The sequence below is a fragment of the Diabrotica virgifera genome, chromosome 4 (assembly GCF_917563875.1).
Source record: "Diabrotica virgifera virgifera chromosome 4, PGI_DIABVI_V3a".
NCBI lineage: Eukaryota > Metazoa > Arthropoda > Insecta > Coleoptera > Chrysomelidae > Diabrotica > Diabrotica virgifera.
In genome coordinates, this window is record NC_065446.1 from 38,193,751 (window position 1) to 38,207,270 (window position 13,520).

A 13,520-nucleotide genomic window follows, 5' to 3' on the forward strand; every position below is an offset into this window, starting at 1 on the left:
AGATAGAATAAAATTCTAGAACTAAAATTTTAGATAAGTAATTGTTTATCAATAATTAAATAACTTGGTAATATATTGATTTATTTATAAGAAAAGAAAACTACATATTTTTTCCAGTTGTAGACTTTTTTTAGATAAACTTACTAGAAGTGTACTTTTTAACGTTATTATAATATCGTAATGTAACGTAATATTCTTATTTGATAGCTGTATAATTATTTAAACAATTTTTATTTAAACAAATTAAAAATTTTTGTTATAAATGAATTTATTATAACAAAATAAAAGCAACTTTGACATTTAATAATACATTAGTTAGATAGCTCTACTCGAGATACTTGGAAACAAAAAAAGAATGAAGAAAATTGCTCCATGAGAAGCCGAGAAAATGCATTTTTTTAACGTATACCGATTTTGAACTTTGAGATTACATTTTCTCCAACCTAAATTTTTTGATTGGAATTTTGCTATTTTTGGCAATTTTCAATCGTAATATTGACTTCTTCTTCTTCAAGTGCCGTCTCCTAATCGGAGGTTGGTTATCATCATCACTATCTTTACTCTATCCACTGCTGCTCTAAAGAGTTCTATAGAACTGCATCTAAACCAGTCCCTTAAATTCTTTAACCATGACACTCTCCTTCTTCCTATACTCCTTCCGCCTCTTACCTTTCCCTGTATTATCAGTCTTAGCATTTCATATCGCGGTCCCCTCATTACGTGTGCCAGATATTGTAACTTTCTTATTTTTATTGTGCTTATTATTTCGCATTCTTTACCCATTTCTCGCAGTACTTCCGTGCTCGTTTTCCTCTGTGTCCATGCTATTCTAAGCATTCTTCTGTAACACCACATTTCAAATGACTGTAGCTTATTTATGTGTTCTTGCTTTAATGTCCAGCTTTCAAGTCCATATTGTAGTATCTAGAACACGTAGCATCTCAAAGCTCTTGCTCTCAGTTCTAAGCTAAGGTCTTTGTTGCAGAGAACTGTTTTCATTTTTACAAACGCATTTCTTGCTATTTCTATCCTGGTCCTTATTTCTGTTGTTTGATCATTTTTCTCTGAAATCCAGGTTCCTAGGTATTTGTATTTATCAACCCTTTCTATCGGTACATTTCCCAAATGTATGCTTGTTTGTATGTTTGTTTTCTTAGTTATTATCATGTATTTGGTCTTTTTAATATTTATTTTTAGTCCATATTCTTTACAGAAATTGTTTGTTTTGTTCAGTAGTAGTTGGAGTTGCTGTAATATTGACAGTTTTTATTATAATAATATATGTTATGAGTATTTTAAAGATATGAAAATTATTGTGAAGGAAGAGGACAAAAATAAAAAGGTGATGGTTTGAAAACTATGATCCTGTTGTTTATATCTTTGCCGTAATTGCCGGTCAACTTTGATCGGTTGTATCTCAGGAACCACTCATCACAATTAAACGTTTTTCTTTTAAAAGAAGCGTCCTACCGCTTTTTTTCCAATACCGTTTTCATGCTTTAATTTAATTTAATATTTCCCGATATATTGAATTTATTTATAAGCCAAAAAATTATTTATAATTTTAAAATATTCCTGATGCCGCTTACATAGTCTAATTTCAATTCTGTAGAGTACATTAGATACGTACAGTCTTTTTATACAAAAATCATAGTTATTCGTATATATCATAACTATTTGTGGTTATTACAGCGACCGAAAATTTTTAATTAACAATTCAATTGTTGCTAAACTGTTCATTAAATTTCAATCGGCTTCTGGAATTATAATCTATACGAAAAAGGTTTTTATATTACCAAGTTATTTAATTATTGATAAACAATTACTTATCTAAAATTTTAGTTGAAAATTAAAGATTTTGTTGGAAAACCCCGCATTTTCCGGAGAAAATTTTCGTCGAAGTAAATCGGGAAAAACACGTCTCTATGAAGAATTTAATTACGGTGAATTTTTATTTGGATGTTTTTGGTGTAAAGTTAAAATCTTTGGAGTTATTGAGCAAAAATTGAAAAAACTCGATTTTCGGGCGCCATTTTGTTTATAAAAAAAGTAGCACACTATCTGCGGACTTTGCATACCTATATTATTAGTATATACAGTCATAAGATTCGATTCCAGCAATAAAATTGCAGGTAAATAACTTTTCCCAAAAATGGTCTATTCTCCGATAATCTGCCCAGACTAAAGATATAAAACGGTAATAAGACCCACAGTGACGTATGGTAGCGAAATATGGACAATAGAAAAAGCAAATACGGAGAAATTGGAAAGATGGGAAAGGAAAATGCTCAGAGCTATATATGGAGGGGAAAACACGGAGGAAGATTGGGTACGACGATTAAACAGGGAATTAGAAGAACTGTATAACGAACCAAGCATCAGTCGCTTCATAAAAGCACAGTGAGTTAGATGGATGGGACACGTGATGAGAATGGAAAGGAAGAGGATGTCAAAGATGATCCTAAAATGGGGCCCAATTACGAAAAGGAGGAAAGGAAGGCCCATAAAAAGATGGTTTGATAGTGTACAGGAAGATCTCAGGAATGAGGGAGTTATTGGTTGGGAAGAAAGAGTTACAAACAGGGACGAATGCAGGAGAATTGTAAGTCAATTTAGTAGGCAAGAAGTATGATTGGACAAGAAGCCACCCCACTCGATGCAAGTGTTGTAATATATAGGGTGAGGCAGATAACTGGCATATTAGAAATATCTCGAGAACTAAAGGCAACAGAATCATGAAAATTGGAATAAAGGGGTATTGGGGGATGATCTATTAAATTAAAATATTTTCATCTCTTTGCAACTTCCGGTTATACCGGAAGTTGCTTATAACTTGGTTTTTTAAATAGGACACCCTGTATATTTTTACATTTTTGGATTCTCCTCAATATCTTCTTTCTTAAAATATGAGATTTTGTAATATTATACAGGGTATTTTAAAAGATATTTACGTTTTTTTATTAATTTCGTAGCAACATTCACACCCTGTAGAATTGTAATAGTTTGACATTAAAAACTCTGCTTGCGTTCAAGTGATTTTTAATATAGTCTATTATTGTTAAGAATCATTAGTATAGCTAATTTTGAAATTTTAGTATACAGGGTTGGTCGAAACTCAAAATGAATATTTTCTGAGTTTTCTTAAATAGAACACCCTGTATTTTAGTATTGTAATGAAATGATATTTTATATTACTTTTTTATTTCTTAAGCATTCCCTATACCTAACTGCTTTAATTTGTGAGTTATTGGTGATTCAAGCTAAACATTAATTGCAACAAAAAATACGTAAAATTTTATTAGGTTGGCCGTGAAAATACTCAATCCCAAATAATTTTTCAGAAATAAATACATATTAATCCAGACTGATCCTTAAAATCACCAATAATGGTTTAGCTATCGAAATACCTACTTAGTTAAGATTGTTGGTGCGATTAACAATTAAGCACAAATTAAAGCAGTTAGGTATAGGGAATGTTTAAGAAATAAAAAAGTAGCATAAAATATCATTTCATTACAATACTAAAATACAGGGTGTTCTATTTAAGAAAACTCAGAAAATACTCATTCCGAGTTTCGACCAACCCTGTATACTAAAATTAAAAATTTAGCTATACTAATGATTCTTAACAATAGTAGACTATATTAAAAATCATTTGAACGTAAGTAGAGTTTTAGTTGTCAAACTACTACAATTCTACAGGGTGTGAATATTGCTACGAAATTAATTAAAAAACGTAATTATCTTTTAAAATACCCTGTATAACATTACAAATCCTCATATTTTAAGAAAGAAGACATCGAAGAGAATCCAAAAATGTAAAAATATACAGGGTGTCCCATTTAAAAAACGAAGTTATAAGCAACTTCCGGTATAACCGGAAGTTGCAAAGAGATGAAAATATTTTCATTTAATAGATCATCCTTCAAAACCCCTGTATTCCAATTTTTATGATTCTGTTGCCTTTAGTTCTCGAGATATTTCTAATAGGCCAGTTATCTGCCTCACCCTGTATAGTATTAAATTATATTATTGTACTATTATATTATATCAATTGTATTTTTAGCCCTCGTAGTGTAAGTTATCATACACAAAGCTAAAAGCTACAATACCTAAGTATGTACAACAAATCACGCTAGTAGGTATATCCACTATCCACTTATAGCTAAATCATGTGTAAAGACTTGTAATGAAAAACACGCTTGATAAAAATTTCTAACGTCACTTAACTGAAAGGACTTAAAATGTATAAAGGACATAAAACCTACAATCAATCAAAAATCATTCTATGAAATATCCCCAAGACTTACCCATTATCAAACAACGATTTTTTTAAACCTTTCCACGTCTTGTGTATAGCGTGTGTCAAATATTCTTTCAAAAAATTTTACGCAAGTCATATTTTGAAGGACCTAGAGGATTCCTATTCCTTAGAAATCGCAAGTGTAGATGAATTTTGTACTTTTTAAGAAACGTTTTGCTCATTCAACTTGTGAATAGCACAGCTAACGACAAATGAAAGGTACGGCGAAAATCTACCTCAAGATTGTTTTTTAAGAGACAGGACATGATTGATTACTATTTCTAAATATTTTTCGGTTTTGTTCGATATTAACTTTATAAAAGAGGGTGTTACAGATGTTTACTTCAGTGGTATATGGTATATGGATTTTAATAATTTTCTATGGACCAATCGTGATATTAGAGGAGTACCTATGCAGGGTCGCGCCAAGGCTTTCAAGCTCCCCGGGGCAAGTAATTTTAGGCGCCCCTTTCCTCCTTCCTTTTTAAGTAGTTTTTGTAGCTTAGTGAATTGATATACGGTATATGATATACTTAGTGAATTGATATAGTGAATTGATATAGTGATATATAAAATCTATAAACTATTTTTTATGTATAACTATTCTAAGTGAAAAATAAGATTGTTTGGCCTTCGTATTGCAACTGAATAAAAATGGTATACATTTTTATTTTTATATTAGTATTACTCCTATAGAGTAACTAGGTCCATTTTCCGTTGGAACTTTACTAAGCTGCAGACGGGTGAATTGCATAGTGTAGAATTCCTTCCCTTTTGTCTTCACTGCAGCATCCATTTGGCTTGCATATTGTAGAAGCATTGGAGGTGTCACCAGGGAAATGGACTAATAAGTTTTCAATTTAAAAATCTTTTAGTAATATTTTTAATATTTTTCAATATTATTAATGTCGCTATTAGGATTGAAAACTTTACCTTTCAATTGCCAGATGACGCTAGTCACCTAATCCATTCACGTCAGTTGCGGTGTGGGGGATAAACTCTCGTTGTTGGTCACTTAGAGTAACGAGCAGCAGGCCTACGTCTCTCCGATGAGACTCCAATAAGAGTCGAAAATCGTCGATTCAGAGTGCTGGACTGCGCTCCGTATTCTAAGTGAAAAATAAGATTGTTTTGCCTTCGCATTGCAACTGAATAAAAATGGTATACATTTTTATTTTTTATGTGTTAGGAAAGTATCATCATCATAATCTAACCGATATAGTCCACTGCTGAACATAGGTCTTCTCTAAGTTTCTCTCTATCTTGAGCTACCAGCTATCCAGTTCCCGGCAGTTCTCTTTACATCGCGCATCGTCACTCCAGCGCGTTGGTGGTCGATCTCTGCTTCGTTTATCCGATTGTCCGCCCGCGGTCGCTATTCTAATAATCTTCCAGTCTAGCTGTTGTTCGGTGCTATTGCCACGTGACCTGTCCATTTCCATTTCTTTTTTGCTACATGTTCTGCTATGTCTTTGATTTTTGTTCTTTTTCTGATATTAATTGGTATTCTGTCGCCTTGTGATTCTTAGAATGGCCCTCTGGGTAAAGGTACGATTCCGACATCGACGGCAAGCGGCAACTGCAAACTGCAGTTACATTTGTTACCATGACATACATATTTACTTTGCACTATTAATTTGTATAATTATTAGCAACTGACGTTCTGCCGGACAGCAATTGAAGTTAGATGTCGGAATCAGTCTCATACAAATTAATAGTGCAAAGTAGTGATGTCTGTCACGGCGACAACTGCAACTGTCGTCTACAGTTGCAGTCTACCGCCTGCCGTCGATGTCGGAATCGTACCTTAACCCTCATTTTCTGCTCTTAGATTTTCAGCAGCAGGAAAGTAATATACTGATAAGTTATTACGAAAATGTATAAATATTTACAAAAAACAACGATTACAGTATCAGAGAACAAATAAATTATAAGTAGGTATTACATAATTATTATAGTCCATTTGCTCACGGTTTTTGCTCCGTATTTTCAAGAACCACTTGGATTGACATGAAATTTGGCATATGTACACATAGCTAATTTATAACAAAGGAAAAAATGATATTGCGTCGTCGGTGATGAAAAAATATATGTTAAAATTAAGTCCAGAAGTGGATAAACTGACTAATTCTAGGCAACTTTTGTTCCATAATAATATACAGTTTGTTCTACTAAGTCAATATTTTTCCATTTATTTGCGAATGAGTATGTTGTTCATTATTCAACATAAAACCACGGTTGTAGACCGTTTTTCGCAACTAACACAAAAAGTGTGTATTTTATTTAAAAAATCGTTCCTAGCAAAAATAGAGCTTATAAAAAAATTTTAAAAAATTTGTGCACGCATGAAGTCAGTAGATCTAAATAGTAGAAAAAGAGTTGTAGCTCGAGAAAAGTGGGTTCTTATTCGTCAAATTAGAAATCGAACATTTCAACGTAAAATAACCAAAAAATGAAGCACTTTTTGGGCAAAAATCATTAAAAATTTTTTTAAAGTCCTTAAAAAAAGCTTTATTTTCGTTTTTTAAAAAAGTTTCTAGTAGCAAAAGTAAGCCGATAACACTGAAAATAAAGTTCTTCCCTTTTTTTTAGTAAAAAACATCGTGAAAATCTCCGCTTAATTAGCATCCCAAATGAAATTAATCGTTATAGCTTTACAATTTACTTCACTTATGTATATTTATATAATTAGTGGAGTCACTGAAGGTGGATATGAGCTATTACCTCCGATTTCGTTGAACCTCCATCGATTTGGATCAAAATTGGGGAGTGGTTAGAGGATATCTCAAGGAACAAGGGTGACATGGTGCAAACTTGCGCTTTTACCCTGGGGGTGAATGCCACCCCTTCTCGGGGGTGAAAATTATTTTATTAAAAATAACCCCATAATTCGATAGAGGGACTAACTCTAAGCAAAATTTGTTATATAAAGTTATTGAAATTAATCATAACTTTTTGAGTTATTAAAGATTAGAGATTTTAATTTTTCCTGAGAAAAACGCACAATTTTAACCGATTTTTTATAAATAACTCAAAAACTATAAGTTTTTACAAAAAAGTTATTATTACCAAAATTGAAGATAATAAAAAATGAAATAAATTCCTTACTAGAAAAACCTTTTAGTGTTAACTAAAAGTGAGTTATAGGTAATTGAATGTATATTTCTTTCGGCGACTACCCCAAATCTAAGTATTAAAGCTTAAATAACGTGAAAATTATGCATTTTATAACACAAACTTATTAAACATTTGTCAAAGTATTTAAAAATATCTATCAGATGAGCCCACGAACAAGTTGATAGCATTAAAATTTATGCACCAAAATTTTTTCAAAATTTATCTTTTAAAAATTTTTCCAAAAAATGTTATTGTTTTTTTTTAATAACTCCGTTAATTTTGAGACATGAGACTCGCCTAAAAACTATTTGAAAGCTGAAACTAAGGGCTTTTAAACCACGTTAAAATTAATTTTCTAAACCCCTTACTTTTTTAAAAATAAAAGGTTAAATTGCCCGGTTACATGATTCTCGCAGGCAAAATTTAAGCTTAAAACGTTTCTATCTCGGTTATTTTGTACCCTACAGAAATAGTAAGACATAAAATATTTGGTACAGAAAAAACTAAAATTTAACCATATATAATTTTTTTCGTATATTGAGTATTTTTGGAGTTATTATGAAAAGAAAATGAGAATTACGATAATCTGAAAAATTCTGATTTTTTTAAATTACATCTTTTTTTCAAAAATATGCATTCTAAACAGGTCAAAATTGTTGAAATCATTACTTATGCTATTATAAAGAAACTCTTTTAAGGATTTCTATAAATTTTAATTTTTCTGGAAATGAAGATGTTTTATTTTTAACTTTTTCCAAAAAAAATCCAAAACGTTCTCTTATTTTCATCATAACTTGCTTAATTTTGATGCTATTAACGTCTTATGAAGCTCATTTGATAAGTATTCCAAAGTACTTTGACAAGTGTTTAGTAGGTATATTTTATAAAATGCATCGTTTTCCCGTTATTTCAGGTTGAATACTTAAATTTGCGTACTCGTCAAAAAAAATATACCTTCAATTACCCATAACTTAATTTGAATTAACATTAGTGTACTTCTTTAAATGGGAAGTGTATTCAACTTTTTATTATCTTTAATTTTGGTAATAATAACTTTTTTGTAAAAGCTTATAGTTTTTGAGTTACACGTGAAAAACAGCTTTAAAACATGCATTTTTTTACGAAAAAATAAAATCTTTGTTCTTTAATAACTCAAAAAGTATTGATTTATATTAATAATTTTATATAACAAATTTTGCTTAGAATTTGCCCCTTTATCGATTTATGGTATTATTTTTAATGAAATAATTTTCACCTCCGAGAAGGGGTGGCATCCACCCCCAGGGTAAAAGCGCAAGTTAGCATCATATCACCTTTGTTCCTTGAGGTATCCTCTAACTACTCACCAATTTTCATAAAATTAGATGAAGGTTCAACGAAATCGGAGGTGAAAACCTCCATTGACTCCACTAAATCTGGAAGTTTCACCATTTAAAAGTGCTTACTTTTTTAAAAAATTGGTTTTAAATAAAAAATAATAATATAATATTTTGAAGAAAATGTTTATTTTTCAAAATTTTTCCTAAGAATATATTTTCGGAAAATACTTACTTTTTGAGTAATTTGTTGGTGGAAAACGGTGGAAGACGAAAAACTGTCTAAAAACGTGGTTTTTTGTTGAAAAATGAACATATTCACTCGCAAATAACTCGAAAAGTAGATATTAACCTAAGTAATATAAAAACTTTATAGAACAACTTAACTTTATAGTTACTTACAATTCGTCAGTTTATTCACTTCCGGACTTATTTTTAACGTAAGTATATTTTTCCCCCGTGAAGGAGTGGTGCTCCCCTAGGGCAAAAGCACACGTCGACACAATATAATTTTCTTCTTTGACTTGTTAGCTATGTGTATGCCAAATTTCATGCCAATCGAAGCTGTTCCTTAAAATTCAGAGATTTTGCAATAGGGCTTTTCATCGATTGTCATTTGTTTCGAGCTTCTGTCATGTGTCACATAATATTAATATATCTACGTCATACGTCTTTGGTTTGTATCATTGTTATATACCAATAACGTATGACGTAGGTATATTAATATTATGTGACACATGACAGAAGCTCGAAACAAATGACTGTGAATTAAAAGCCCTATATTTCACCGTGAGTGAATGGAGTAATAGTTTAGTTTAAGGGGAACGGAGCAAAATGCCGAAATTTTGACGCATGTCAAAATTTTCAATGTGTTTTAAATGTATTCATTTTTTTCGAATCCTGAGAAATCTAATAAGTATTTTTGAAAAACTTAAATGCAGAATGAAAGTCTACTTTATTACCGAGGATTAAAGTCCCTTAGAATAAACAAAAAGTTTCTTTTGAATGAAATATTTGCAATTAAAATCACACTAAATTTTTCCTTTTATTTTCACCCTTGTAACTTATTAAAATACACATTATAGAAATTTTCAGGGACTTTCGGCCCTCGGTAATAATATAATCTTTCATTCTGCGTTTAAATTTTTTAGAAATATTTATTAGTTTTCTCAGGATTAGAAAAAAAAAATGAATACATTTAAAACACATTGAAAATTTTGACATGCGTCAAATTTTTTTCATTTTGCTCCGTTGGCCTTTGAAAGAAATAATGGTTCGTACACTTAGTGGATCAAAGTAATAGTTAATAAAATAACTGCTATTTTTATATCTACCTACGATTGGTAGGTTTATAGAGCCCATGTTTCTCAATATTTTTGATCTCACTATTGTTTCATACGCTCGGATCTTGGATGCCTTGGACACGTTTTTTGCCTTCAACAGTGAGTTTAATGAACCTACTGCTTTGCTACTTTTCAACAACCGTTTATCTATGTCTCTATTCGTGTCCTGTATTGCTCTATTTGTAACTGTTACTCCAATTTAGTTACCTTCTCAAATTTATAATCTTTGTCATTTGTCCTTAGAGTAGGTAATCCACTTATTTTCGTCAGCATTTTCTCCTCTCATTTCCATACACTTGGATTTTTCTTAGTTAAATTTTTAACTTCTTTTTGAACATAGTTTTCTGCTATTGTTTCTAGTTGTTTTCCAGTAATTTTCTCTTCTGTTGCCTGCATAATCGTTTAGCTTCTCTTATTTTGTTTTTTTAAACTCTTTACTTTTTTCTGTGTTGCTTCTAATATTTTCCATTTTTGAGTATGCAATGAAGAATGACAAAAATAAAATACAATTTATGATATAATTTTATTGCTTATAATAATAAATAGACATACTAATAGAATAATATTTAAGTTTGCATGAAAGACCTCAAAGTTTTCATAATATTTGTAATTGTTTCAATTGGTTCAAGATGTAACGGGTTATTCTTATCTAGCTGTTGGTGCAGATTCACAATTGCATTGCTGAAATTCTTAAATTCAGGCGTACTGCTCTGTAACCAAATCCTGGGCAAAATTAAACTAATAAGTTTCACTTTCTGTACAGCATCTATGAGAGAGCAAAATTTCAAACCAGTTAACAAGTACCGGTCAAGCAACGACCTCAGAGCGAGTTCCTTGAGTAAGTTGTCGTTAAGAATTCCTTGCCAACTGGTTATATTTTTCAGCAACTTCAAACCACTCGCGAACTGTCGCTGGAAGAACTGAGACTTGTTATCCACTAATTTGGGAGTTATTGGTATAAATACATCGTGCTCTAGAGATCTTTTCATTTTATGTAAAATGGCATTGAACAAATTGTTGAGTGATTTACTTGAAGGGCCCAAACTAGGAAATCTTCGTATATATCTGCTTATAATACCTACAAGCCTAAAACAAAAATGCTTATTAGATATATGAAATTGAAAAAATACAGGTATAGTCGGTTCGCTAAACTCAGACACAACTGGCTAGTGATTTTAGTAGGTAATTTTTTTGTTTCTTGCCAATTTTGCCAAAATTGGCAAATTATTTACTCTTTGGTAATTATCTTTTTTGCCAATTTAGCCAAATTGGCAAAATTACTTACTAAAATCACTAGCCAGTTGTGTCTGAGTTTAGCGAACGGACTATACAGGGTGTTTCATTAATAATTGTCCATATAGTAACTGGAGAAACCTTAGCACAAAATACGAAGATTTAACCTAAATCACTTAAATAAAATGTGGTTCCTTACTGAGCTACAGGGTGTTTTATCTAAAAATTTAAAAACTATTTTTGCTCAGCATTTTAAAACTGTTAGACGTATCCTTTTCATACTTGGCAGAAAGTGCGACTACTAGACACCCTACTAAATTATGATAAACAAACGTTTCTAGCTACTACCAGAGGCGTACGGCAGGGGATGGTTAATGGTTGACCCTTCTCAAATTCTACGCCACTGGAGGAATTACTATTTTAGTGCCATTTTTAGATTCTACAATACTTTCTACGTGCATAATATACTCTTCATTGGTAACGATAAAGTCATTAGTTTTCGAGATATTTGAAGTTAAATATGAAACGGCACAGTTATTTTAATTAATTTATTATATGATTCATATGATTAAAATTTAAAACTTATTTGTGCCCAGTACTTTAAAACTGTTTGGCGTATCCTTATCATACTTGGCAGAAAGTGTAGGTACTGTACACCCTACTTAATTAAAATAAATAAGCGTTTCTAGCTACTACCAGAGGCGTACGACAGGGGATAGTAGCTGGTTGATTCTACGCCACTGACCAAATTGCTATTTTAGTGTAATTTTTTGATTTTGCAATACTTTTTATGTAAATAATATACCCTTCATTCGTAACGATAAAATGATTATTTTTCGAGATATTTGAAATTAAAAATGAAGCGACACAATACACTGATCAAAATAACCGTGTTGTTTCAGTTTTAGTTTCAAATATCTCGAAAACTAGTGACTTTATCGTTACGAATGAAGAGTATATTATTTTTATAGAAAGTATTGGAGAATCTAAAAATTGAACTAAAATAGCAATTTCGCCAGTGGCGTAGAATTTGAAAAGTGTCAACCAGTCACTTTCCCCCGTCGTACGCCTCTGGTAATAGCCATAAACGTTTGTTTAACATAATTTAGTAGTTTTTACAGTACCTATACTTCCTGCCAAGTATGAAAAATATACATCGAATAGTTTTAAAATACTAAGCAAAAATAGTTTTTAAAATTTTAGATAAAACACCCTGTAACTCAGTAAGGAGCCACATTTTATTTAAGTGTTTTAGGTTAAATCTTCGTATTTTGTGCTAAGGTTTCTCCAGTTACTATATGGACAATTATTAATGAAACACCCTGTATTTATATAAAATATGTACATCAATTTAGATTTACAAGGAAATCAAGCAATACACACAAGGATACATGACAACACAACAGTTTGCAAGGACAAAAATGTGGCAATTATCAGCGAGAAAGAGGAACTAATGAAAAAGTGGACGGAGCATTTTCAAGAGCTCGTAAACCCATAAAAGGAACAAAACCAAGATGAGGAAATAATTCAGCACACAGTAGAACAATTAGCTGAACAACCAACATTGGAAGAAACTATAAACGTCATAAAACATCTAAAAAATAAAAAAGCACCTGGCACAGATGGAATAATTGCAGAACTAAAGAATGGTGGACATTTGCTATAGACGCGTATCCATAAACTAATCTGCTGCATATGGATACTAGAAGTCATCCCTGAAGATTGGAAAGTAGGAATCATACTTCCTATGTAAAAAAGGGCAGACAAACGCCTCTGCAAAAATTATAGGGGCATAACAGTTTTAAATGTCGCATGTCGTCTAAGTACAAGATATTATCAGGAATTATATAGAGTCGCCTGGACTCGTTTTAAGAAGAAATGATTGGTGAATACCAATGTGGTTCCAGACCAAACAGGTCAACTACAGACCAAATACATAATGTTAAGAGGTATACATGAAAAATGTGTTGAATATAACGTATCAATTTAAAACTAAAACAGGTTTGATGGAGTAGAAAGGTGTTAAAGCAACTAGCTATGTTGGGGATGCCCAATAAGATAGTTAAACTTATACGAATGACTTTGTAGGCTTCCAAAGCCATGGCGAGAATAGATAGAGATATGACAGGCATTTGATATTGAAAATGGAATTAGGCAAGGGGATGCCTTATCACACTTTTTAATCTAACTTTGGAAGCTGTTATTAGA

General features: G+C 31.4%; 1 protein-coding gene across 1 annotated transcript in view; it reads right to left on the reverse strand.

The window, feature by feature from the left end:
• Positions 1-10,583: 10,583 nt before the first annotated feature.
• The window catches only part of LOC114324934 (PAX3- and PAX7-binding protein 1), a 42,003-nt gene continuing 39,066 nt past the window's right edge, over positions 10,584-13,520 (reverse strand). The window contains exon 7 of the mRNA XM_028272855.2: positions 10,584-11,165. Within this exon, the coding sequence (XP_028128656.1) occupies positions 10,646-11,165 (520 nt within the window). The 3' untranslated portion in view covers positions 10,584-10,645. The remainder of the gene's footprint in view (positions 11,166-13,520) is intronic.